Source organism: Trichosurus vulpecula, chromosome 2 (genome assembly GCF_011100635.1).
Source record: "Trichosurus vulpecula isolate mTriVul1 chromosome 2, mTriVul1.pri, whole genome shotgun sequence".
Classification (NCBI taxonomy): Eukaryota; Metazoa; Chordata; class Mammalia; order Diprotodontia; family Phalangeridae; genus Trichosurus; species Trichosurus vulpecula.
In genome coordinates, this window is record NC_050574.1 from 227,037,281 (window position 1) to 227,065,273 (window position 27,993).

Below are 27,993 nucleotides of genomic sequence, written 5' to 3' on the forward strand. Positions count from 1 at the left end.
GTTCTTCATGTTGCTTCACTTAGCCTGTATTATTACTTCCAGAGTTTTCTCATAATTGCTTTGAGGTGGGGTTGGGGGTCTGGTTAGCTAGAGTTTCAGAAAGTGAGATATATCACATATATCGCACTGAACTTCTCCACATTAGTAATTTAAAGTGACGGGGGGAAGGGAAGGAGAGACTTCCTTTTACTAACTTATTTTAATAATCTGATTTCTACTTATCAGGCCTACTTAATATTCCCCATAGGCAATATTCAAAAGCCTACCTCTATGTCTTTGCATAGGCTGTCCAACATGCCTGTTCCTGGAATGATCTGTCCATCCCTCAATCAGTAAGCATTTATAAAGCACTTTGTATTAAACACACTTATTAAGCCAGACACCATGCTAAGCACTGGAGATTAAAGAGAGACAGAGAGAGAGAGCATGGAGAGAGAGAAGACTGGGCCAGCCCTCAAGGAACTCAAATGGGTTCTACCTTCTTTCCTCTGTCTCTTAGAATCCCTACCTCCCTTTGAGACTCAGACCAGGTATCATCTCCTACATGAAGCCTTCCTTGATCCCTGCCCCTACCCAATGTTAATTCTCTCTACCCCTCAGTATTTTGTATGTGTACGTAGGATGTCCCAAAAGTCTTAGTGCAGTTTTAAGCTATTAAAGCTTATTACTAAATTATTTTTAAATATTACTTTAGTTATCAAAGGTTAAAACTGCACTAAGACTTTTGGGATACTGTATATCTGTGTGTATACATGTATATGTATATACATATATATATATATATATGCACTCAAATATCTGTTTGAAGTATATGCTCTAAATACATACACATATGTGAATATATTATATATCTCTCCATATATATATATAATATATATATGGATCCATACACATGTACCTAAAACAGATGTGTATATGTAAATGTGTGTATTTGTATATATTTATATATTTGTATACGTGCATGTATACACAGTCCTACATACTTAATGTTGGTTTATCTATATAAATGCTGTTTTCCTCTAATAGAAGATAAACTTGAGCACAGGTGTTTTTCTCTCTATTCTCAGTCCTTAGCATAATACCAACTACATTGGGGGGGCAGGGTAGTGAGGGAGTCTAGACCTGTGATTTTATTGCTGTAGGCTCCTCCTGGTAAGTAAACTCCTTCTACCAATGCAGTTCAGCAACTGTTTTGCCCTTAGTCAAAAAGACAGTAAGTATAGTGGCTAACCTTGAACCCAAGTCTTCCTAATTCTGAGGCCAGTTTTATATCTACCACACCATGCCAGCGCTTCCCTTGTACACAGTAGTTGCCTAATCGATGTTTGTTGAATGGTATTTAATTGATGCATTCATTTGCCTCCCTTTTTAGGCAGTGCTGTGTGGGAACAGAATTGGTCGACTGGATGATACAGCAAACTCCATGTGTTCATTCTCGGGCACAGGCCGTGGGCATGTGGCAAGTTCTCTTAGAAGAAGGTGTTCTCAATCACGGTAACATTAAAACTGAATTACTGGAAAATCCACAGCATATCCTACATTGCCAATCAGGGTTTACATAGATCTCTCAAATGGGAAGGGAAAAAAAAGAATCATGATCCCATTAGGGAGCCAGCAGAACTAACATCTTCTTTTAGGAATACAAGTTCAGCCACTGGATAATATTGATTGCTGAGTTCCATCATTATCCCTTCCTAACTCAGGAGAATAAATGAAAGGAAAATGAAATTGTAACCCAAGGGCATCAGTTCCAGTTATGTTTATTAGTTTGTATTCATGGTCCATTGATAGTGTGATTATATTGTGAGCATTGTACAGCCATCCTGATGTAGGACCAACTGAAGAGCATGAAATTTGCTGCTGGGCTGATGACATAAAAGTAGGTAATGAATTTAAAAGCCTCCTTTTAAATGCAGCATTGTGTAAGAGAATCCATTTGTGGACCTACTGTATGACCTCATTGAAAATCATAAACCTTTTGTCAAAGAAACACATGCTACCCAGGGCTCCTATGCCCATGTGATCAATTGTCAAGGATGATGGGTATTTGGTGACTGGGGGAGGGGTGGTGTTGCTGTGAGGTAGTGAGATTGGTGCGAAGAAGAAATTTTCAATAAACTGATCGAACAGTGAGTATGCCCATTCAGCAACACCAGAGGGCCTGTGGATGATTTGTAAACCTAATCTTTATTAGCTGGCAGTGCTGGGGCACCATCAGGCAGGGTCTGAAATATGCCTGACATGTAGGTGATGAAGTCTCCTGGGCTTACTCTCAAACAATATCCAAATCATTTGTTGGTCTTCAAGGCAGAAAGAATTCTCCTCCCTCCTCCCTCCCCCCTTATCCCCCCACTCCTGCCTTTTTCAGAGCTTGGACTGTGAGAATTTCTCCATAGGGACCTTCTAGGAGTATGACCTACTTTGTCTGTAATTTTTACTTGAAAATGTTTACACAAATGTAAAACACATTAGAAATTAAGAAAAGAAAGTCTACTCTGGAAGGAGTAAGTGCTTTAAAAAAATGACAGATCATAGTTTAGTATCCTTTAAATAGAGAGAGCCCTGACAGGACAATTGTACCTTTTTGCTACCTTTCGTACACCCAGAGGAGAAGCAATTCTTACTGGACAAACTGATCAGCATCCTCAGACCTCAGCTACCAGTCATTCTGTGTTTTACAGAATTTGGCAAGTGCTCCTAAAGTGAATTTTAGGGAAATCCCTTGAGAGAGGTGTGTCAGAATAGGATGTAGATGGTCCTCATGACTGCAAACACGAGGTAATGTATTCCAGCTGCAAAACCCTGGGCAAGGCAGACATGGGAAGGGTGTATCAGCCTCATCATTTAGCTGCCATTTGGTTCTGCTTGCTTGGGAAGTTTCGTTTGTTTTTATTGAATTGCAACAGCCACCCCATGTGTCCCTGCAGAGAACAGGCAGGGTCTGTGAGTCAGGTATGTAACAGGAGACATCCCGCTCTTCCATGTTGCCCTTAGTGGATCAGGAGCACCATTTCCAAGATAAATATTTGTTTTATCGATTTCTGGATGACGAGCATGAAGATGCCCCTCTGCCAACCGAGGAAGAAAAGAAGGAATGTGATGAGGAGCTGCAGGACACCATGCTGCTCCTGTCACAGATGGGACCTGATGCACATATGAGGATGATCCTCCGGAAACCGTGAGTGAGAAAATTAGAAGTGACCTATTTTAGACTGTTATCTAAGCAGCCTGGGGGTGGGGGCCTCACAAAGGTTTACCGAGTGGGAGGAAGTATTTATTTCCAAAGCCCTGCCCTCTCACTGAACAAAGGAACATTCATGGGATTTGTGGCACACTAATCTGCTTGTCTTAAACCTGGCACCTTCAGTTCACTTCTGACTTAGTTAAAATTATAGAGATTCTCACTAGCCACTTCAGGTACTGAGTACCTAGGTCTCATTACCTTTGACCATTCCTAGTCTGATGTATCAGTGGGCTGTACTGACTGTCCCAGTGCCAAGCTATAACCAATCCTTTCCTCACTAATGCTACCAGACTAAGCTAAATCAGAACAGAATTGGTCATCTGCCTTCAGTCACTAAAAAAGGACAACTCCATGATTTATTTCTTCTCTGCCCTATTAACTCCATCACCAGCCCCATTCTGTGCTCCAACTATCCATTCCAGACAATCCAAACTAATCCTCATCCATGATCTAGCAGGGTTTGGTTCGGGTTTTGATCCAATTCTGTGATTTCATCAACATAAGGAAATTAATTTCCACCAGGGAAGATCTGGCAACTGCTCAGCCATTTGGTCATAGAAAGTTGACAAGGGGCCCTGAGAGGTTAAGAGACTTACCTAGAGTCACATAGTCCATTTATGTAAGAGGGAGGATGGGAATACAGGTAGTCCTGAGTATTGAGGTCAACCTCTCCACTGTGCACTTCGGTCAGTCTGAATGAATTAAATTAATCTAAGATTAATTCATCCTTTAAGTCAATTAGCACATATTTTTTCACAAAACCCCATCCCAGTAATAGCTCCCACTTCCATAGCTCTTTACAACTTTAACAAAGCACATTCTTGCATACTACCCGCCTCCTGACAGAGTGTGATAGATCCAAGTGGCAGGATGAGAGAGATGTTTGTGGACACCGATCATGTGTGGATTTGTTTTGCTTGACTATGCTTATTTATCACAAGGATTTTAGTTTTATTTTCATGGAGGGGTAGAATTAGGGAGAGAGAGTGGAATTAGCAATACAGTTGCCAAAAAAAAAAAGAGAGAAAAGAAAGAAAGAAGGGGCATCAAAGCATTTCAAAAATATGTACGGAAGAAATTTGAAGGAACTTCAGCAGGGAACACAGACAAGTAGGACAGCTTTGAAATTAACATTGAAGTTTTATATATATTTAAAAAGGCAAGTCCTATGTAATACAAATTCACATATAATCTTTTCCTCTTATTTTTATATGGAAATGTCCTTTTTTGGTGTTTGCTAAATTTAGACTAAATGAAAATTAAATTTTAAAAACTGCTCCTTTTTAAAACAACAATTCTGTGAAGCAATTAGAATGAGTACTATCAATTTCATTTTACAAGTGAGGAAACTGAAGCCCAGAGATATGAGATGGCTTGCCTTGCTTCCACCGGGCTACAAAATAGGGAGACAATGTTTTCTCACACAAAGAACACTGAATTTGGAGCCCAAAGATCTGTGTTCCAATCTAGACTCTGCTACTTACTTACTGTGTAATCTTGAGCAAATCATTTGGCATGCCTGGACCTCATCTATGAGAGAGGTCCCTGATAGCTTCAAATTCATGTAAGTGAGAGAGCAATGACATTGAAATCCAGGTTGACTTGATTCCAAGTCTAACCTCATTCCACTATGCCATCATACCTCTATCAGTCAAGTCACTCAAAAAACATTTAGTAAGCACCTATTATGTTCTAGGCACTGTGCTAAGGATACAAAGAAAGGTAAAAAACAGTAGCTGCACTCAGAGACCTCACAGTCAGATGGAGGAGATGGCATGCAAACATAAGTACAAACAAGTTATATACAGGATACATTGGAAATGACCAACAGGAGGAAGGGACCAGAATTAAGGGGGAATCAGGAAAGGCTTCTATAGAAGGTGTGGTTTTAGCTAGGCCTTGAAGGAGGCCAGGAGGCAGAAATGACATGGGAGAGCATTCCAGGTGTGGGGGACAGCCAGAAAAAAATGTCTGGAGTAAGGAGGAACAGCAAGGAGGCCAGTCTAGAGTGAGGACTGAGGAGGCCAGTGTCACAAGCATGTGGGATGTTGGCCAGGAGAGGCAGAGAGTGTGTGTATGTAAGGTGTAAGAAGACTGGAAAGCTAAGGGGTGGGGCAGATTAGGAAGGGCTTTGAAAACCAAACAGAGAATTATATGTCTGATCCTGTAAGTGACAGGGAGCCTACCAAGTAGGAGGGTGATGTGCTCAGACCTGAGCTTTAGAAAGATTACTTTGATAACTGAGTGGAAGATGGATTAGAGTCTTTAGGTGAGAAGCACCAGAATAGGCATAGGGAAAAATATAAAGGAAATAGGAGACTTTCTGTGAAGTTTTCCTTGATCCTTCCAGTTAGAAGGGATCCTCCCTCTTGGAATCTTTCAGGTGCCTCTGTCTGACATCTCCTAATTACTTAATCATTTTCTAATTCTTCATTACAGTTATTTGTGTACATGTTTCTTAAGGGTAGGGAGGTATAATTTTTCTTTTACCTTCCTATCCTCAGTGCTTTGCACAAAGTAGGCACTCAATAAATTCCTGTTGAATTTAATTAAGCTGTGTTCTACTTAGGGATGATTTGGCAAATTGTTCTGAAGCTATCCACATGCAGGCAGATGTTTTCCTGCTAGAAGTGAAATCATCTCTCCACCCTAAAACCAGTGCCAACCAGATGTAAAAGTTGTCACTGAATCACTAGTCTGGCCTACAATTATTATTGGTGTGTCCCAGACGAGGCTACTGAACTGTATTCTTCATATATTCCCTGGGCTTGATCCAAGATGATCTATCCCTCAGGCCAACTGTCACAATGTTGTCTTTATGAGACTCTTCATTTCCATCCTTCTAATTAATCATACCCACAACTACCAAAATGATTATCTATTTACCAAAAGATACAGCAAAAAGAACTGGCCTGAGTCAGGAGGACCTGGTCTTAAGTCTTCTCTCTGACACATACAGGCTATGTGGCCTCAGGCTGGTGATGCAAGTGAATCTCTGTGACTGTTACTTAGTAGAACTGATTTGCATTTCCTCACTGGGAAATCCCTACATCAAGGGCATCATAGGTCTGATCCCTCCCATAAATACATACACACATATATGTGTATAGGTGTGTATATATTTGTATATGTGTGTGTGCGTGTGTATGTTGATCCTATTTTATCTCCTATCAGAGCTTTCTACAAGCTCCATGTCATCCTCCAAATCAGTAATGTCAAATTCAGATAGAAACAGATCCCTGCAACTACATGTTGAATTAGAAAACCACAAATCAACATTATCTGTGTTGTATAATATTTTCATTTATTTTGTTAAATATTTTTCAATTACATTTTAATTTGATTCCAGATACACTGGGGAGTTTGTGGGATGCTTGGGGGTTGTTTCAGCCTGTGGGCTTCAGGTTTGGTACCTCTGCTCGAAATCATTTTTATTTCCCTTTGTTTCCCTTCCCATGAGCTCCAAAGGGCCCTCTTTCACTTGTTGGTGCCACATAATTTCAAATAATGCCTTCTGTTATAGTCAATTAATCCTCTTTTCTTCATCCTTCTTCCAACTCTGTCTTTGCTTGTTCAGACTGCCTCATACATCTGGGATATTTTCCTCTTTTTCTCCCATCATATTGCTATAGCTATAGTTATTTTTTCTCATAAATCTCTTCCCAATGACTTACCAAGCCAGAGTGGTGAAAACTTCCTCATGATCAAAAGCACTATAATTTTGTTTCAGGGTGGGTATTTTTTCAGCCAATGCAAATGACAGTCCTATACCTCAGTAGTTGGTTTCATGAGTTGCCACGTTCCCCTTGTCCTTTAATTCAGTCCCTGGTCATCAGCTTCTTTAAACGTAGGCTGGTCTTCATATGAGAGTGTGTTGGCTGAGCCCATCCTCAGAGTCATCCCAACTTCATAGAACTTCCCAGTCTGATGCATTTTTACATTACTTTCCAAGGCAAGTCAACGAGCATCTTATAATGCACTCACTATGCGCCAGGCAAATGTTCTAAGTGCTGAGGATACAAAGAAAGGCAAAAAAAACAATCCTTGCTCTCAAAAAGCTCACAGCCCAATGCAAAGTGTAAACAAGTATGTGCAAGCAAGTACGTGCAACAAATAGGTGTGTGTGCATGTGCATGTGTGCGTGTGTGTGTGTGCGCGTGTGTGTTTATAAAATCCAAGGTCACCTTCACAGCATGAAGAGGCATGAAAGTAGAAGCCATAACCAGGATGAGGCTACTGGAGCTTTGTTCCAGTGTAAGAAAGTACTCAATAGTGAAAACGTTACCTGAGGGTGGGAAAACGTAAAGGGCTGCTGACAAGAGCCTCTGTTTGTCTATGGAAGGAGGCAAGAGTGGGACTTTATAAAGTGGTATGGTAGAACCAGGGCCTAGGGGAGCTGCAGTGATGTAGAGCTAGTGAAAAGGTAGCTAAGAGATGAAGAGAGAACACACACCTGCAGGGGCATAGCTTGACCATCTCCCCAGGTTACCTGGGGAAAGGCCAGGACTGGTACAACCAAGCCGACCTAGAGTTGGAAAAGAAGGTCGATCTAGTGATCTAGTCCCCTAAGTTCAGACAGTGAGAGGCCCTTCGGGTGCTATTTCATAGCACAATTTGTCATCCAGGGAGAGAGAACAGCCCAGAGACCATAGAGAGACCTCTCCTCCTCCTGCCTTCCCATGATCAGCCTGTGTAGGCCATGGGTGTGCACAAGTGTGTGTGCATGCGTGTGTGTCTATTTGAGAAGAGGGAATTAGAAGGATACACAGAAGAAGGCAGATAGTACCTCAATACTTGCCAGAGAACTGTGCCTTCCTGTGTCCCTATATACTCCTCTTTCCTTAAAAGTTTAGTCTTTTCCTCAGTGTCCTAACTTTTCCTCAACTAGGGGAATTGGGCAGAAGGATTAGGCTAAAAATTCATTAGGCTTCTCTATGAAAAGAGGGGGTGATCATGCCAGAGGTCCTGCTCCTGTAGGGAACAAGAGTTAGGTCACCTACGGAGGGGAAAATACTTCTAGGCCTTGGAGCTTGCTTCAGCCTCCCAGCACATTCTACCCTAGGAGAGAGGGGTTGCTTGTACTTTAATCAGGGAAAGGCAGAAGACAGAAACAACTCTCAAACATAGCTTAGCTGGCTCTTGGACAGCAGCAAGACAGCTCTCTACTGGACCCATACTCTGGCTTTCCTGACTGGTAGTCCTTCCAGATCTTACGTTCCACTGGTATATATACTTTGAGACTTCAAGGAGACCTCCATATTCCCAATGACATAGAAGTAGAACCTTCACTATCATTAGTGAAAGACAATTTGCAATCCAAATATAAGTAAAGTGAAGTAAAGTAAAATGAATCCCCCAGATCTCACAGGTGGGGTTAAAACCCATTTCTTCTGAATCCAATGAACTTTCACCATGTCATGCACCCTCCATTGAACCCCCTAAAGTGAACCTCTTTGAACTTAGCTAGGCTAGTTCTCAGACAAACAAACCCAATATAGGCTGATATTTGAAGCTCTAATCTCCTCAGCAGAACTTGATGAAGTTTGTGCTACATCATCATAGCATTAATAATCAAAGGAACTACAGTTACCTCACCAGCCTAATATAGCACAGAAAGATTAGTATCTTTAAGTAAACACATTGAACCACTGAGAAATTTAATGACATGTTCCTGACCTCATGCAGAGAGATAGATTACTAGATAGAATTGGCCCTGGGTTGGTACCAATCCATTGTGTAACCAAAAACCTTTGGATACAACAAATGTAGGCTGACAGAATACACTTATTATTATGATTTTTATCATATACCTCTTAGACTTATTACCCATTGCATCCTATCATTCTTCAATGATAGTTGCACTTGAAAGTTGGGTTCCACTTTGTTGCCAATCAAAATCCAGATTTCATCAATTTTGTAAGGTTCTGAGTGTCCTGGGTGTAGGGAAAGATTGTGAATGTTCCATGTTCACATTCTATATACAACAGTGAAAGCAATACAATTGTGCTGGCTGTTATAACTTTGATTCAGTAGTTTCAGATTTATCTATTGGAATGGTGGTCCAACGGAAATGGAAAGTGACCAATAAAGAGAACAATAAAGCTGTATCTATAAAGCACTTAAGATTCCAATCTACATATCCGGATACTTGTTCTTATGTAATCAGACTGGTTGTTGAATCAAACAAAATTATCCTTAAAAAAAAAAAAACAACTTTTGATTACTAGTAAGAATAGGGACTTTCTAATTTATTTATTTGTTTATTTATTCCTAATTTATTTCCCTTAAGGGGAATGAAAACTTTTGGACAAATTCAGTTAGAAGCATCACCACTCTTATCTTTACTTTTCCTGGGTAAGCAACACTGAGTGTTTCACTGCTGACCCTGAAAACATAGGACATCTTCAAAGATCTTGGCAAGACTCACCATTTTGTTGTCCAGCTGCTGAGGACATAACAAGATAGCAGATACATTGACTCTATGACCTGAGCAGGACCCTCCAATTTTTCAACCCAGCACAGCTGCATTTTACAATAGTCACCACTGACAGAGAGGTTGCAGAACTCTGATAATTACTAGGAAAGAAATAACACAATATTCTTTGATGAGAAGATTACTTTGGGAATTTGATTGTATAATGAAGATGTTGCTTTGAAAGGTACTTCCTATTGTTCTGAATCTGAGACTCGCTAGCAAAAAAAAAGTGTCACTTGTTTTGACAGGCTACTTAGAAAAATTCTCTGTTTATTACATTAACTGCAGCATTTTATCTGTCAAACTATGAAAGAATGTCCTATAGTTTAAAAAACAGAATAGAGCTTCAGGGGATTTTTTTTGGCATGCTCTTGTTGCTATTGGTATTGGAAAAAAAACATACATTTTGAATGTGAAATTAGCTTTTTGTGCCATGGCAGGCAGAGTGGTTCACAATGCCCCATTTTGCAGGTGCAGACCTGGAGGGTGTGTGAGGGCAAATGCTGGAGAATGATGACAGTTTGATCATGCAGCTGTTACAGCCCTGAGACAGAGGAATCATCCTAAAAATGGGCTTTTGAATGTTATAGTTTTTATTTTCCATTATTTATAGACTGTGGGAGGTTACCTTATACAAAATTGATGCAAACAAGGCTCCTTTTCCAAGAAACTTATTTGGTTGTTGTTATGTTGTTTTTTAATCACTTTGGGCAAAAAAAACATGGGTGGAGTGGAAATAAATGAATATGTAGGGTGACAACATATTTGGAGTCATAAGTAGGAGACCAGCTGGAACAATGATGCTTAAAGAAGGAAGCAGAGAAAACACTGTGTGCTGACCTCATCATTTAAGTGAAATTGCCCTCTCCAAAGTTCCCAATGACCTCTTCAATTGCTAAATCCAGGGGTCTTTTCTTAATCCTCAACCTCTTCATTTCTCTGCCAAATTTGACATCTCAAGCCCTCTCCCTGGGTATTCTCCATTCTGGGGCTGTTTGTGACACTGCTCTTTTGGAGTTCTCTTTCGTATCTGACTGCTCCTCCTCAGTCTCTGCATGGCTTGTCAACCATATCACATGCTGGAACCACAGGTATACCAGAAGGCTCTTCCCTAGGGTCCCCTTTCTTCTTACGCTACATTTTCTCACGTGGTAAACTCATGGGCTTCCATGGAGTTAATTATCATCTCTATGTTGATGACTCCCTGATCAATCTATCTGGCCCTACTTTCTCTCCCGAGTTCCAGTTCCACATCACCAACTACCTGTTAGACATTTTGAGCTGGATGTTCTAGAGACATCTCAAACTCAGCACGTTGAAAAGAGAACTCGTTATCCTTCCTCCAAAATGTATTCCCCTCTAGGAACAATTAGCCACTTGCCCTTTATTTTCACATATCTCTTCCAAACTTCCCTATTGATGTTGAGGGTGCCACCATCCTTCCAGCCACTGAAATTTGTAACCATGGTGCCATCCTTGACACCTCATTCTCACTCACCCTGCACTTCTGATCAGTGGCCAGATCTTGTATCTGCCTCCACAACAACATCTATCCCATTCTCTTCATCCATACAACTACCACTCCAAGTGAGGACCTCATCATTGCTCACTGACTTTTACAATGGTCTCCCACCTACCATGACTCTCACCATTCCGATTCATCTGGTACACACTGCTAGGTCTGACATTTGCCACTCCCTTTCTCAATAAGCTCCAGCACCTCTGTCTTACTTCTAAGATCAAATATAATCTCTTTTGTTTAATATTTAAAGCCCTTCACAACTTGGCCTCAACTTATCTTTCTAGCCTTTTCACACATCACTCCCCCTTCATATATTCTATGTTTTAGTCAAACCACATTTTTTAACTATTCTTCATAAATGATACACCATTTCTCATTGTCTTGCCTTTCCGGTGTCTGCTCCACAGGCCTGGAATGATATGTGCCTCTGTTCTCTCCTTACTCCTATCTCAGAATCCCTACTGTCCTTTATAGACAACAGGATCCCAGAGTCCTTTAAGACTTAGCTCAAGCACTGCCCTTTCCACAAGGCTTTTCCCGATGTTCCCAGTTGCTAGAGCCACAACCCTGACAAAATCTCCTTATATAAATTTTGTAGATTTTTTTTAATAAATCTAGATATGTACATTTCTATCACTATAAAAATGTAACCCCCCCTTAGAATGGTGACTTTTTCACTTTTGTATTTATATCATCATGATCTAGCATAGTGTTTAGCACATAAGAAACACTTAATCAATTTACAATCTTTGGTTAATTGCGCGAGACACCCAACATTGTTCCTAAAAGTCCAGTCCAGTGAAGCCAAACTCTCTTCTGTGTGCAGTTTTTTTTTTTTTATTTAGGCCTACTTGGTAGCCCTAGAATACAGAAACGCTATCTACTCCAGGGTTAAGATTCTATAATTCGAAAAGAAGCTGAGTTAAGAAATAGGCAAAGAGGAGATTTATTCCAAACAAGGAAAAGGAAAGTAAAATGACATGAGAACAAAATTGTAGTCAGTTGTGAATTTGGGAGCCATATTTGATCTAAAACCAGAGAATTTGAGTTTATTCATCTGAAAAATTATTATTACATGTAACTATTGCTTAAGAGTTTGGAGAAGAACTAACTATAGATAGATCAATACCTAGGGTTTCCCACCGAGAGCAGATTTTCTAATCAGCTAAGGATTTTCTATCCAGCACCTCATTTGGCGGAGTAGTGTTAAGAATGAGGCCCCATTTAAAGGCCTGAGAACAGAGGTGTGCTGGAGACTCCTGAGAGGCAATTGTTAAATTTTCAAGGTGAACATTTACACCTCAGAAATTCACAAAAACTACAAATGAGGGCTTGATTTATTGTTTTGTTGATTGTCTGAAGAAAGTGATGGAGAAAATGTTACTAATGCAGGTTAATCTTAAAAGTATGTCATGAGGCACATTGTTCCACCCTTGGGTTGTTAAACATTTACCAGCACACCCCTCCCTGCCTGGAAGTGAATCCAATTTTAAAGGTCTTTCTGTTTGGTCAGAATGCTTCTGAAGGTACAAACTTTAAAATCCAGATAACTGTGGGGTCATATGGTCTCAGACTTCCTAAAGCCAACAGTGCTTAGCATTATGAGCTTTCAAGCCTTTCTTCAAATAACTGACAAGGCAAAAAGAGAAAGAAACTGACAGAGGCCAGTTTTTGTTAAATAAAAAAATTTGCTGTTTGTCCTTCCATCTACTATGTAACAGATGTTGGTAAGTTTACCACTTAATTCTACCTTAAATTACCACATGAAAAATTGTGGAAGTAAATAATTTCCCTAAAGATCCTTCTAGTGTAATTATCTAACCACCCTGGGAACAATTAACCACTTATCCTTCATTTGCACACACCTAAGGACTAACTAAACTCACACAAATGGAAGATGCAGATAGAGACTTCAAAAAAAATCTTTTGTTTTAAATTTCTCTTACCTATTCTACCCCATCCCCAAAACATAAAGCATCATTATTATCATTGGTCCTAATTGTTGTTATTTGAACCAATTATTTCATCGGTTTAAGAAATTCCTGGTGAGGAAACTGTTTCTACCAATGTAAGTAGACACAGGATCTGCAACTTAGAGACACAAAGAGTTTTCTAAGGTCACTGAGAGACCAAGTGATTTGTCCAGGGCCACACAATCACCGTAGACCAGAAGCAAGACTTGAACCCTGGTTACCTATCACCTATGCCTATCAAGTTGCCATTTCTGTTATTATTAGTGGTTAATAGTTATTTGATAGTTAATTAAATTAATATTAAGAGTTATGTCAAAATTTATGTTTGTATTATGCTTTAAGGTTTACACAGTACTTTCCTCACAACTCTGTGAAGTGATCTAGTTAATATTACTAACATTTATATACTTCTTTAACATTTTGAAAGGCAGGCACTTTACAAATGTTATCCCATTGGATCCTTACAAGAAGCCTGAGAGGTAGGTTACTATTATTATCCCCATTTTGCAGGTGAGGAAACTGAGGCAAACAGAACTTAAGTGACTTAACCAGGATCACAAAGGTCTGACACCAGGTTTGAATTCAGGTCTTCCTGACTTGAAGTCCACTATGCCACTTGGCTACCTCTGATAATTCTATGCAGATATTATTATATTCATTTTACAGACAAAGAAACTGTAGTCCAAAGAATTGAAATGACTTTAGCACAGTGGATGGCACATAGCAGGCACTTAATAAATGTTTTTGGACTGACTAGTTGACTGACTTGCACAGGTTCACACAAGTAGCAGGCATCTGAGTAAGCTTCAGTATTATTCTTCCGTCAGCAGGAACTTTATGTGCCACCTCTTTTATTAAGGTAGAGACCAGTCCTGGGGGTCAAGGGGAACAATCACTCCCCAGAAGTAGGAGGATAGAGCTTAGTCAAGTGATTGTCAGATTTGGGGAAGATGTTTACCTTTGATTTTGCAATAATTACACCTCCATCCCCTCCTAAAACTGATATATAGTATAGGTTATTTTTGGTGAGTGAAAATAAATGGAGATGCCTAAAGATATTGCATGATCAAGATTTGAAATGGCTGATACAGTGGAAATATCATTTGGGATCCTATGTAGCTGTGAGATCTGAATCCAGCCTTGCCTTAGTAACTGACTAGGGGTTCTCTAGCATAGAATCACTGGATTTAAAAATATCTGTCGAGGTTCACTTAGCCCAGCCTTTGCCCAAAGAATGAATTCCTTATCCAACGTGTCCAATCATTTAGCTCTGCTCAAACACCAGCAATAAATCACAAGGGTTACATCAATGAGCGTATTGAACCAAAACTCTCACCTTTTAACTTCTATTCATTGGTTATAGAGCTGCCCTTTGGGCCCACCCAGCATCCATTATACCCTTCAAACAGAGAGTCCTTCCTATTTTGAAGACAGCTATCATCACCCTCTCCCCTCACCCTAGAACTTTTTTTTCTTCCGACTGACACCTCCAAGCATCTCTCGTACAATATGGTTTTGAATCCCTGTACCATTCTGGCAGCTGGTGGCCCTCTCCTAGTTCTTGTTTTGTCTCTCAGAAGAAAACCCAGTGGTGACAAAAGTGGAATCACTAGTGCAGAGGATACCAAAGCTCTCACCTGTTTTGTCTGGGCATGACATTTCTGTTAATGAAGTCTGGGGATGCATTAACTTTTAGGCAGCTAAAATCACTTTGTTGAGTCATAAAGACATTACAATACACCAAAATCTCCAATTATTTTTTCAGCTGAACTGTTTTAATTCACGTTTTCCATATCATAGCATTGCATGGTGGATTTTTTTAAACTCATGTTGGACTTTATATTTATCCATACTAAATATTATTTTATTAAGTTCAGCCCCAAATTATAGCCTGCCAAGCTCTTTTTGAATTCTGTGTCCATCATTGAAAGTACTAGCTGTCAGAGGAACAGTATGGAGTGGCAAATAACAACAACAGCGTGCATTTATATGGTATGTTAAGGTTTGCAAAGCACTTTGTAAATATTATCTTGTTTTAGCCTAGCAAGAACCCTGATAGATTGGTGCTACTATTATCCCCATCTTGTAGATGCATAAACTGAGGTTAAGTGACTTGCTCTGGGTTAAACAGATAGTAACGGTCAGAGATCAGGTTTGACCTCAGGCCTTCCAGACTATAGATCCAGCAGCTGCCTAGATAAAGAGAACTGGCTTCAGAGTCAAGAAGGCATGGGTTCGAGTGCTGACTTTGTGGTTCACATACTGATTTTGTGAACCTTGGCAAGTCACTTAATCACTCATTGTCCTCCAAACAGCCCTGAATCTAAGACAGAATTTCTTACTTTGTGTGTGTGTCATGGACTCCTTTGGCAAACTCAGAAATTGTACAGAACCCTTCTCAGCATGGTGCTTTTAAATGTATAAAATAAAATACATAGGATTTTCAAGGAAATCATTTATATTAAAATAAAGATATTTTTTCCCATCCAAGTCACAGACCCCCTGAAATCTATCCATGGACCTGCTCGGGGTCTTGGACTCCAACTTGAGAACCCTTGCTCCAGGCCTAGCACTATCCACTGTGCCACCTAGATGCCCTGGGTGCTGCATAAATGTTAGCTATTATCATGGTGAGGATGAGGATGATAATGTCCAGATTTTTGTTACCTCCTCTTTGTTACAAAAGCCTCCTGAAATGTTTTTTTTCCCTCTGCTCTGCCACTTTTAGTACATCTTTCACACTGCTGCTGCTACCATAATACTCCTAGTGCATCAATTTGGTCATATTCCTTTTTTTGCTTAAAATTTACAGTGGCTCCCCAATGCTTACTAAATGACATTTGGGATTCTTTTCCTGACATCCAGGGTCCTCCACACTCTGGTACCATTCTGCCTTTCCAGGCTTCTCTCATTCTCCTCTCCATGGCTCTACTAAACTGAATTGCTTCCACACATACCCTGAACTTTCATGCTTTCCACATGTTGTTCACTGTGCCTAGGATGTTTTCCTCCTCCTTTGTCACATGATGAATTTCTGCCCATCCTTTAGAGCCCAATTCAAATACTTCCTCTGCCATAAAGCTTTCCTTAATTCTCCTATTGAGAGTTACTTTCCCTTTGAACATCACATAGATTTTGTTGTGCAATTCCTCCATGCACTTATGTAATAGCAAGTCAGCTAGTTATCTTTGTTTCAGTCTTATCCTCCTGCTAGGCTATAAACTCTATGACAGCAGGGACTGCATTTTATTTAAACTTTATGCCTCCTCCAGATCCTGAAACAGTGTTTTGCCAACAGTAGGTACATAATAAATATTTGAAAGATTAGTATTATTAACAGAAGAAAAATAACAAGGATCCATTACATCTATAAGGTACCTCCTCAGAGCACTTTTGGGTATGTTGGGTCATACATGTATATTTAAGTTGACCCATCCAGGATCGTGTAAGGAGACAATGACACTGTCTTGGCTAGGACCCAATTTCCTTTTCCCAGTCTAATATTTAGCCTTAGAATCATGGAACTTAGAGCGTTGGAACTAGGAGGGATTTTATAAGTCACCTGGTCCACTCCTTTCATTTACAGGTGAGGAAACTGAGGAAGAAAGAAATTATTTTCCTGAGATCACATGATGAAAGGTAGAACTAAGATTAGAAACCGGCCTTCTGACTCCCCATCTAGTATTCTTTCTGGTTATTTTAAAGGAAAGCCTGTTTTGCCTTTTAAGCTTATGTTGAATCTTTAGCTTCAAAGGAGGTTGGTAGAATGGCCATTTTTACTAAAAAGTTGTCAGACACATAATTTTTTTTTTAAAAAAATACACTGGAAAAAAAAGAAAAAATACACTGGAAAACCCTAACCCACAAACACCCAGAACTCAAAGACCCTGAGCTGAGCCGCCCAAACACTAGTGCCTAGATGTGACACTGCAATCCCATAAAATTCCTGCCATTTACTACAGATTTGTGTATTCTGTGTTCCCCAACCTGTAAAGAAGGAATCAAGTTCAGGTTTGTGTAAGCTTCTCCAACAGCCCAGCAGGCTATGGCTCTGCTAAGCCATTGGATTCGGCTCATTATTCTGTTCCATTCCATTCAACTCAGCAAACATTTAGGAACCTTTTATGAGCAAAGCATTATAGGTGAGATGCCTTATTGCACCTGATAAAAGCAAGCATGCTTTTCTGAGCAAAGACAACTAAGGGACAGGCTGAGAACAGACAAGTAAGCCATGTGGGATTGGGAAATGACCCTTTAAAAGCCCTAGATTACCAGATTCTTGGAATACTCCCTTCACTCTCCTTTCCTTTTAAAGGAATCTGCTTTTCTTTTTTCAAGATTGTACCTGATCATGAGCTTCAAATGGAGGATTGTTAGAATGATGAAGCAGAACAAATATGATTTTTGGGAAAGGGAAGAAGAAAAGAAGGGTACAAGAGGGTTTGCTGTGTTGGCATACTCACATTCCCCTCAAGAGAAGTTGAAAAGGGGAGATCTAAATACAGGGAGTAAAGAAATGCTCTTCTAGGCTGAGAAGAAAATCTGGAATTAGAAGTGAGGAAAGCAGGTGATTCAGTAAAGGGCAAATGCATCATGGAAGTCAGCATGAGCCACTTCAGTCCATGATTCTCAAAATGCCAAGCTTGTTCACAGGTGACCATTGTGTAAGTTGTAGCCTTTGCAGAGGGCCCACCCTGGTCTTGTCAGATATTTATACAAATTACCTCTTTGGATGTGAGTCTTATCCATTGTACCCATGGAAACAAGGATACCAGAGGGTTGCTCTGAAGGACCTGGGCAGGCAGCCTTTTCCCCTACAGAGTTCATTAGGTAAGGCCCAAAGTGGGGTGGGGGAGCAAAGCAGAGAGAAAAAGAATGGTAATGCTTGCCAACACCATTCTGCCACTTAGGGGCTGGCTAAATCCCACATTTTAGCCACGTTCCAACAACTGAGGATCTCTGTCTCTGACCTTGATAAATTTCTTGATAAAGCTGTATTTACCAGGAGCTTCCAATATCACCTGAGCCCTCCAAGCCTTTAATGTATAAACTGCTTCTCCATCCATCCCCATTTATTATCCTGTCTGTAACTAGACATTGCCGCCAGAATGCATCCCCTGCGGAAACTAGGCCTTCCCACAGCAGGATCTGACAAATCCACTTCAATGGGGCACCATGCAGGTTTGTAAAGAAGCAGGGATGCCTAATATCTCTCCCTGTGACATCTGGAGAAGGACAAGTAAAGACCAGCTACATCCATGGGCTGCCACTCAGAGAGTAGCTTGAGAGTCGATTCACTTGTCCAAACCTCGTAGGTTGCTCTTATGAAGGTACATGGGAGTTATCTCCTCCTGTTCAGGGCAGAGTGTTCCCTTTACTCTTGAAAGCCAAATTGCTTTCAGTCCTTGGGACCCTTTCATTACCTTTTGAACAAGCTGGTGCTGATTTGCAGAATGTGTGTTCTGCATAGCCTCTCAGTCCTTTCACACCTGCCCCCTCAGTTCTCCATGAAGTATGAAAGAGGGTTAATGCTGCTGTTTGCCAGAAGAAACTATCTTTTAAAGTTATTACTTTGTTCAGTGATTACGGTAAGAGGACACACTGCTTAAAATATTACTTGATGCTCTTGGGGGGAAGGTAGATCAAGAAAAGTACCTGCATCTGATCAGTGGAAAGTAGAGAGGGGTGAACGTTTTCTAAAACACTAGAGGGCAGGACAGTACACGTCCATGGGAGAGTTAGTCTTTACTGCCCAGCTATCGGCGTTGTGGCAGCTGGTTTCTTTCTCCCTGTGCCTATAACATTGCTGAGTCTGGCTTTTATACCTGGGTGTTAAATAATGGGCACCACCAGCATACAAAGAAGAGCCGGAGTGTTTGATTTCCTTTGGTGGGCAGAGGTTGGTCAGTCCCCCTGATGCTTTGCCTGATCTCATCCCTGTGACTTACAGCAAATTTCAGCATCCAGCTGAATTGGTGCTACAGTTGGCCGGGAGTCAAGATCCCCTCTCTCTGCCTCAAGCCTCTCTCATGAATGCCTGCTTTTGCAGTTGGTTAAGCTGGACATAAAAACAAGCAAACTTCTTCATACCTTTAAAGCATAGCTTTTCTAACCGCATTAAAACATTTGCCAGATAATAACCAAAAAGATCACCTTCATCTGAAGATATTTTGAATGCTCTGTTTTCGTGATTGGACTAACTATGCTTTAGATCCTGGCTTCATATTTTGCAAGTTACTTGGATCCCAAGATGAACGGGTGAACTCTTTGTAGCTCAGAAAATTTCTCAGCCTGTTTCCTCTTCAGCTGACCACTCAGTGTGCAGCTCTAATCTTTCTTCCACATTTGGACATCTCTCCTTTGCTTATCCAGTTAGTTTTAGGAGCTCATTTTTTCTTAGGTATATTAGACCATAATCACCTGATAAGAAGATGTATAGAATGGACGCTTTTACTAAAAAGTTGTCACACGTATAATTAAAAAAAAACTTCGCCTAAATCTTAAGCCTAGTAAATCCTCTGTGTACAAAGCTACAGAATATAGTTTCTGTTGGAAAGACATTTGAAATAGAAAGTATAATTGAATGTGGTCAGGGATGACAAGCATTCTGGTTTGGCTTAAGTGTAGGCTACATGTAAATAATGAGAAACAGTAGTGGTGGGATTAGGATACAGTGTTGAAGCACCTTAATTTTAATACTAGGGATTTCAAATTTGATCTCTTCTACAAAGGAGAGCTATTGAAGCTTCTTGATACAATTACACGATGAAAGCTGGGCTTTAAGTATCCTGTATTCCAAATTTACTCATCCACTCTGTGTGGCAATGGTGCTCCCCTCCCCCACTAGTGTCTTGAGCAGACCTTAATAATTCATCACATGTGTAACATCACAGATAAGCAGGTTCAGGGACCACTCAGGTGTGGTTGTTGTTGTTAGGTGGTTCAGTGGATAGAGCAGAAGGTCTAGCATCAGGAAGACTCCTCTTCCTGGGTTTAAATCTGGCCTCAGACATTCACTAGCTACGTGACCCTGAGCAAGTCACTTAACCCTGTTTGCCTCAGTTTCCTCATCTGTAAAATGAGCTGGAGAAGGAAATGGCAAACCACTCCAGTATCTTTGCCAAGAAAGCCCCAAATGAGGTCATGAAGAGTCAGCTATGACTGAAGAAAAACAACTCCCAAATTTACTAATCCACTCTGTGTGGCAATGATGCACCTCTAGTGTGTTGAATAGACCTTGGTCATTCATCACATGTGTCAGAACACAAATAAGCAAGTTCAGGGACCATTCTGGTATAGTTAGAGCCATTCCTATGTGTGTTAGGAGTGACTGGATGACTATGCATGTTCCCTGGTAATACTCCTGTTACTAACAGGTGCAAAGTTCCCAGACAGCCAGTACAAGTCTAACAGTTGGTATGTCATATCCTAAGTGGCAGTGATTAGTCTCCTTCCAGAATAATCCTAGGAGTGCCCATCCCCCGAGAGACACAATATCCTCTCCAGTATAGGGTATCCACAGTGAGATAAAATCAATGTCCCAGGGATATCTCCTATTTGTAGACGTGCATCTCATCCATAATACTTCAGTTTCTGCTCTACCTCACAGGGTCACATGTTTAAATCTAAAAGAGCCTTTAGAGGTCATCTAGTCATTGCCTCTTATTTTATAGATGAGGAAATCGGCACCAGAAACTAGACTTGCCTAAGTTCATAAAAATAGTCAGTGACAGAACTGAGATCGGAAAGCTGACCTTCTCCTTCCGGATCCCTTGCTCTGTCTACAGTATGATGCATCTTCTTGCTGCAAACCAATGGGGTAAATAAAACTCAATATTTGAGCCTATTCACTTCAACAGTGAACATAAATTAACCATCTAAAATGTGGAAGGCACCATGTGAGGTGCTGAGTGTTCAAAGATGAAATGAGTCAAAGACTGCCCAACCAGAGCATAGAATCTGATTGGAGTGGGGGTGGGGGTGGGAGTGGGGAGTATGGTAACAATAAATAAGCATGATACAAGATAAATTATTATAGTGGCAAAGGAGGAGATCCAGAAAAAATGCTCTGAGGTTATTTGAACCTAGCAGCATTTATCTATCTATCTATCTACCTATCTGTTTGTTTATTGACTTATTTTTGTGGCATCAAAGAATTGGGAAGAAAGTGGATTCTCTCAACTGGTCAAAGACTAAACAAACTGTGATATAGGAATGTAGTAGAATAGTCTTGTTCAATAAGCAATTACAAATATGATGAATTCAGAGAAACATGGAAAGATTTGTATGAATTGACAAAAATAACGACTGCGATAATTTAAATGAAAAGGTCACTAAAAGAAAACCAAACTCTTAGAAATTACAATCATCAGTCTTGGTCCTGGAGAACAGATAATGGAACCTGTTTCCTTCCTCTTAGCAGAGAAGTAGGACTCTAAGGATACTTCATAAACAATATTGTCATTATAGCAATTGTCTTTACTGCTTTTTTTGTTGCAAGGAAGGAGCCCCTAACTCCCAGGGTTTTGTTGTAAGGGTCAAATGAAATTATATTTGTAAGGCATTTAGTATGTATGGTGTCTGGCACAAGTAGGCGCTATATAAATACTAGCTACTGTTATTTCTTTCTGTGATCTTGCTCACATAACTGACCCTGTGTTCAAGGTCATTAAAAGGTCCTTTAAAACTCCAAAACACTTGAGGTGACATTTTTATGTACATGTTACGTTCAGTCTGCCTTTTCAGAAGAAGCTCCTGAACAAATGCCATCACTTACTTCCCCATAATATTGTTTTGCCCCTATTTTATTCTAATTCCTTTTTTACACCTATGGTCCTGGTATGATGCATCCTCCCTGTGGTTATTTAGGCAATTAGGTGGAACAATGGACAGAGCACTGCTTTATCTACCAGAAAAACATCAGCATTTGACCAGCTGCCCCCATAAGTCACTACGGAGGGGACTGGATTCTGTTAATTCAAGGATCAAGAATTGTAAGAGTATCTATGGGCTACACTCTGCCTGGGACTGTCTATAAAGTACAGTCTGACCTTAGAACCTCTTACTGGTCCCCATCTCCATTAAATCTGGGCGGAGTTTCACTCAACACTATAAACTTACCTAGTTCACCCTTGTGCCAGTGTAGACTTGCTCCCTCCAGTATTCACAGTTCTAATTTCTCTTTTCTCCTCCTTCCTGCCTTTTCTGCTTTCTACCTCCACCCCCTCTAATAAGCAGATATCCTTCCCAAATCTTTTGTACAAAACACTTTATTGTAAAAGGCTTTTGCATGAGTACTTCAGGGAATGATTACGATAAATTTAAAACATCCTGGCCTTAAGAGAGTTTTTTTTAAAAAAAAATTTTTTTCTATGTATTCCCAAAAGTAGAATAAATTTTACCAGTTTTCTCTTTCTTCTTTCATGTTGTGACATAACCCCTGACTAGACCTCTCATAACTAAAAGACAGGAAGCACAAAGGGAAAAAAGATTCGGGGTGGGGGGAGGGGGTCTGCACAATTCACAAACCCTACCACTGTACAATTTTTAAAAATCCACTCTGATGAGCAGAAACATCAGATTATACTTCCAACTTCAAATAGGGCCCATTTTCCCTAAAAACTGAATTTTGAAAATTATGGATAATATCTTTCTCTTTCTGTGATAGTTTCAGAGATACACCCACATTTCAGAGAGAGCAGAGATTTAAAAACAATTAATAATTGAAAGTTATAAGGGTTTTTGTTTAGGAGTAAGAGTTATTAATACAGTAGCATAACTGATGCAAGCAATCCACAAATCAATTAACAAGCATTTGTTAAGAATTTAGACACCTAGGTGGTGCAGTGAGCGGAGCATCAGGCCTGAAGTCTGGAAGACATGAGTTCATATGTGGCCTCAGACACTTACTAGATGTATGACCCCAGGCAAGTCATTTTACCTTATTTGTCTCAGTTTCTTAATCTGTAAAATGAGCTGGCACTGTGTAAAGTACTGGAAACAAAATGTGCGAGGCACTGTACTAGGTAATGGAAATTTAAAGACAAAGGTAACATAGTCCCTGCCCTTAAGGAGTTTATATTTCAATGTGGGAGGTGGGAGCATGGGCACACACTCACACACATACACATTTTCATAGGTGAGATCCAAAAGGAATACAAGTTCATTTTAGAAAGGATTACATCTGTAGGTAAGGGGATCACGAAAGACTTATTTTAGAAGGTAACACTTAAATTGAGTCTTAAAGGGAATTATAGATTCCAAAGGGCAGTGGTGAGGAAGTAGAGCATTCTATGCCAATGAGACAGTCTGAGCAAAGGCAGACAGGTTGGATGTGTGGAACAGTGGGCAGGCCAGGGTGGCTGGATCTCAGACTACAAGGAGGGGAATGATGTATAAATGGACTGGGAATGTAGGAAAAGACTTGGGGGTGAAGGAATTTAAACATCAAAGTTTTTATTTAATCATAGAGGCAATAGAAGTTACTAGAGTTTGGGGAAATGGAGATTGCTATAGTCAGACCTACTCTTCAGGAAAATCACTTAGAGTAGCTGCATTAAATAAGGTTTGAGTCAAGTAACTTTCAGTTAAACAAACATTTTAATAAGTGCTTACTTTGTGCCAGGCATTAGGACAATGTCTCCCATTTCTCTGGTGATTTAATATTTACTGGGAGATTTTCTCCAACCACCCTGTGAAGCAGGTAGAACAAGTATTTTGAATTCCCATTTCACAGCCCAGGCTTAGTGAGGTCAATTAATTTGTTTCAGGACAAACAGCTGCTATACATCAAGAATTTGAACACAAGGCCGTTGAACCCGAGGCCAGTGTGCTTTTTGCACATTCTCCTTAGAGAATCCATCAGTATTTTCAAGATGCTACTTAAGTACCTTCTTCTCCACAAAGCTTTTCCTGGTACCCCCACATGCTAGTGCCATCTTGCTCAGGCTACTGTTTATTTGTGTTTATTCACATATGAATGTTTTTATATATTTATTCTATATATTCTTATCTATGTATATGTCGTGTCCTCTAACAGAATGTAAGACTAGAGAAGGCTTTGTTTCATTTTTTGGTCTTTATATCTCTAGCACTTGGCACAGCGCTTGGCACATAGTCAGTTACTAAATGATTGTTGATTGATTATACTATGAATATTGTGTGCCATTCTCTCAAAAATGAGAAAGAAAAATTCCTCTATTTCCTCTTTGTATCTTCTGGATCCAAGACTGACTTTCTTTCTATTCCATTATGCTTTTCCCCATCTGACTCTGACCACAGATAAAGTGGTAAATATCAAAGTAACCAAGCAGTGGATTGGACCAGTACAAAGCATTCAGTAGTATTCTTTTTTGAGAATTTGAAGTAAACAACTTATCCAAATACTTAGCCTATGGATAGTCTTCCATGATATGGAAGTAGCTTTGTGTAAAGAGCCCTTCTTTGCAGCACTGTTTACTATATGGATTATGTGAAATAGGTCTTAGGAGATCTGGGCTCTAGTCCTGGCTCTGCTGCTGGCTAGCTGTGTGACTTTGGCAAGTCATTTAACCTAATTGCAAAATCTTGGGGCTTGTGGTCAGCCTTCCTTGTCCTTGACATTTCTGCAGCTTTTAAAAATTGTTATCCCTCCTGTCCTTCTGGATATTCTCCAAGAGCATCAGAAATTCTCTTGGTTCACCTCCTACCTCCTTGACTACTATTTATTGTGTCCTTAGCCTTTCCTGGATCTCTTTGTGTGACTATTCCACAAATCCATCCTTGACCCCATTTTCTCTATTGACTATTTAGTTTGCTTTTATGTTTCCCATTTTATGAATCTCTACCTTCAGTCTTTCCAGTATTTAGCTCGGCAAAAATCTGTTCTGAGTCCCAGTCTCCCTTCAGAGATCCAGACTTGTATCGCCAGACGTGCCAACATTCTATCTTTACCTAAATATCTCTTCAGCATGTCAAACTCAAAATGGGGCTCATGATCTTTCCCCCTAACCTTGTTCCTCTTTCTACCTTTATTAGCTCTGTCTATGGTGTCTATAGCTCCACAATCCGATCTGCTGTTTTCTTGAACTGTATCTTGACTCTTCCTTCTCACTCATCTGTCATATCCCTGGTTACCTCTGCAGCATCTTTTTTTTCTCATTTACCCTATTTTTTGCCCTACTACAAGTCCTTATCATCACTGACCTCGACTTTCAAAGTAATCTCCACACAGGTTTTCTCACTCTCATCTTCTCCTTCCAATCTATCCTTCATACCACTGCTGAAATCTAATTTCTTATGCATATATCTTGTCATTTCACTGCTGCTCAAATGTTGCCTTTCAGATAAACTATGAAGTCTACAGCCTGACATTTAAGGTCTTCCACAATCAGATACCCCTTACCTTGGCCCATACTATTCTCCTCTACACATTTCATATTCCAACCAAGCTAGACTACATCCTCTGTCCCTCAAATACGGACTCTACTTACATACCTCTGTAATTTTTTTCATAGCATTCCCAATGCCTGGAATAGCCTCTTGCTCCATCTTTGCCTACCTTTAAAGCCCAGTTCAAATGCCACCTCTTCTGGCAACCCTTCCTTGATTATCTCTCCTCCTTCACTTTGTAACTCCACAATAATGCTATCCTATAATAACTTCTTTTGTTGTTTGGTCGTTTTGGCCATGTCTGACCCTTTGTGACACTATTCAGGATTTACTTGGCAAAGATATTGGAGTGGTTTGCCATTTCCTTCTCCAATGGATACAGTGGATCCATTTTGTCAGGCAGTCAGAGGTTAAGAGACTTGCCCAGGATCACACAGTAGGAAATATCTGAGGCTGGATTTGAACTCAGGTCTTCCTGACTCCAGGCCCAGTGCTCAATCCACTGAGTCATCAGCTGCCTCATGATATCTTGTATTATAGCTATTTGTGTATTTATTGTTATTATTGTGTTGTATTAAGTTATGTGCTTTTGTTTAGCACCTGGAACTGATAAAGATTTAGGTCCCAGGTTTGGGGCTTATTAGCCTCACCATATTCTAGGGAAATATTCTATGCACACACCCAACTTCAGCCATTTTCTCAAAAACACATGCTATTTGTCACAAAGGGGATTGGTTACATAGGTGTCTAAAGCATTTCATTAGGTGGCATAGTGGATAGAATTTTGGACCTGGGTTCGAATCCTGCCTCTGATACTTAGCTGTGTGACCCTGGGCAAGTCACTTCACAGCCCCAGTTTCATCATCTATAAAAATGGGGATAATAATAGCACCTATCTCATAACATTATTGTGAGGGTTCAATAAAATGTCATATGTTGCTTTGTAAACTTGAAAATGCTATATAACTCTTAGCTGCCATTATTATTTCTATTACTGGTAAAATAGCTGAGCATGAATACCCTCTGATAGTAGTTCAGTAGCTTACACCCACTTTAAAGGACAGTGCATCTTTGAAACCTTAAGAGTAAATCTGCATGCCCATTTCAGTTTCTCTCTCTCTCTCTCTCTCTCTTGCGCGCGCGCACACACACACACACACATTATAAGGAGCCTTCCTGCCAAACTTTAGAAAGGCACAGGCCAGACATCCCATAACCTGAGTTATATTCTTTACTCTTAGAGATTTAATTTTGGCCCTTCCTTCCCCCACTTTAATTCCTTCCTTCCTCCCTCCGTGACATCACACCCCACAGAGGTGTGAATGAGGCTTGGTTGCTGCTTTTGCTCTTAGCAAGATTTCTAGTCTGGTTACCTTGGTATTTGCAGCTAGTGTAGAGAAGGGGAGCAGCGGGGTTGCTCCTTGTACTGAAGAACCATAATCCTATTACACCTACCTGGAATCTTTCACTTTAGCTGCCTTTAAAGTGGGGGGATGGATGGAGGTGACTCAATTGACTTTTAAATCCTTAAGGGTCCTACTTCCAAAACCCCCATGTGTAAGTCAAGTAGTAGATTAGGCTCCCTACGAAGAAGGCCCCGGCTGCATTAGAGACCTTTCTAATTGAGCCTTGTCCTATAGGTATATCCCCATATGGGGCCTGCACCTTCTAGGTCCCACCATGTCACATGAGATTGGCATGTGATTATGTCTCTCATTGGTGATCCATGGCAGGGCCTAAATGTGGATACTTCTTACTGGATCTCAGATCCCGTGGCTTATTCTTGATCACCTTATGGGGGATGAACTAGGAAATGCAAATCTAGCTGGATTTATGTACCATAGCTTTTGATTTGTATTGAAAAAAAATAATGAGATATAAAGTGTACTCTTGCCTATACAATTCTTTATCTGTCACCACACTCATAAAATCTGTATTAAAATATGTCTTAACCCTATTTTCTATTATGGGATGTTTTGATTCACCTTTAGTCATGTAAAGGTTTTAAAAACATTTTATTACTTTGTTTTTTATATTACAGCAACAGTCAGACTAAACCAACGGATAGAGCAATAGAGTCTTTGTCAAATTTGACGTTTGTAGTTATCTGGCCTTTGGATTCAGTGTTGGTCATTGCATTTATTCTGAATTCAGCCACCATGTTGTTCTCCTGGTTCTACCCACTCCACTCTGCATCAATTCATATTAGTCTTCTTGTGTTTCTTTGAATTCTTTATGTTCATCATTTCTCATAGCTCTATAATATTCCATTGTATTCATTATCATAACTCAGAAAATAGGGATTGCTATTTCCCATCACACAGAAAATTCGATGCCACACAATGCCCAGTTCTCTGAAATTCATAAGAGATTATCCTCTTGCTTTTCCTTCTCCCTTTCTGTTAGTATC

General features: G+C 40.1%; 1 protein-coding gene across 4 annotated transcripts in view; it reads left to right on the forward strand.

Annotated features, from left to right (window-relative positions):
- RAPGEF4 (Rap guanine nucleotide exchange factor 4) overlaps positions 1–27,993 on the forward strand; it is a 257,949-nt gene that overhangs the window by 144,703 nt on the left and 85,253 nt on the right. For all 4 annotated transcript variants that reach the window (XM_036744587.1, XM_036744589.1, XM_036744588.1 and 1 more), the window contains 2 exons: positions 1,373–1,494; positions 2,995–3,178. In XM_036744587.1, coding sequence (XP_036600482.1) covers positions 1,373–1,494; positions 2,995–3,178 — 306 coding nt within the window. The remainder of the gene's footprint in view (positions 1–1,372; positions 1,495–2,994; positions 3,179–27,993) is intronic.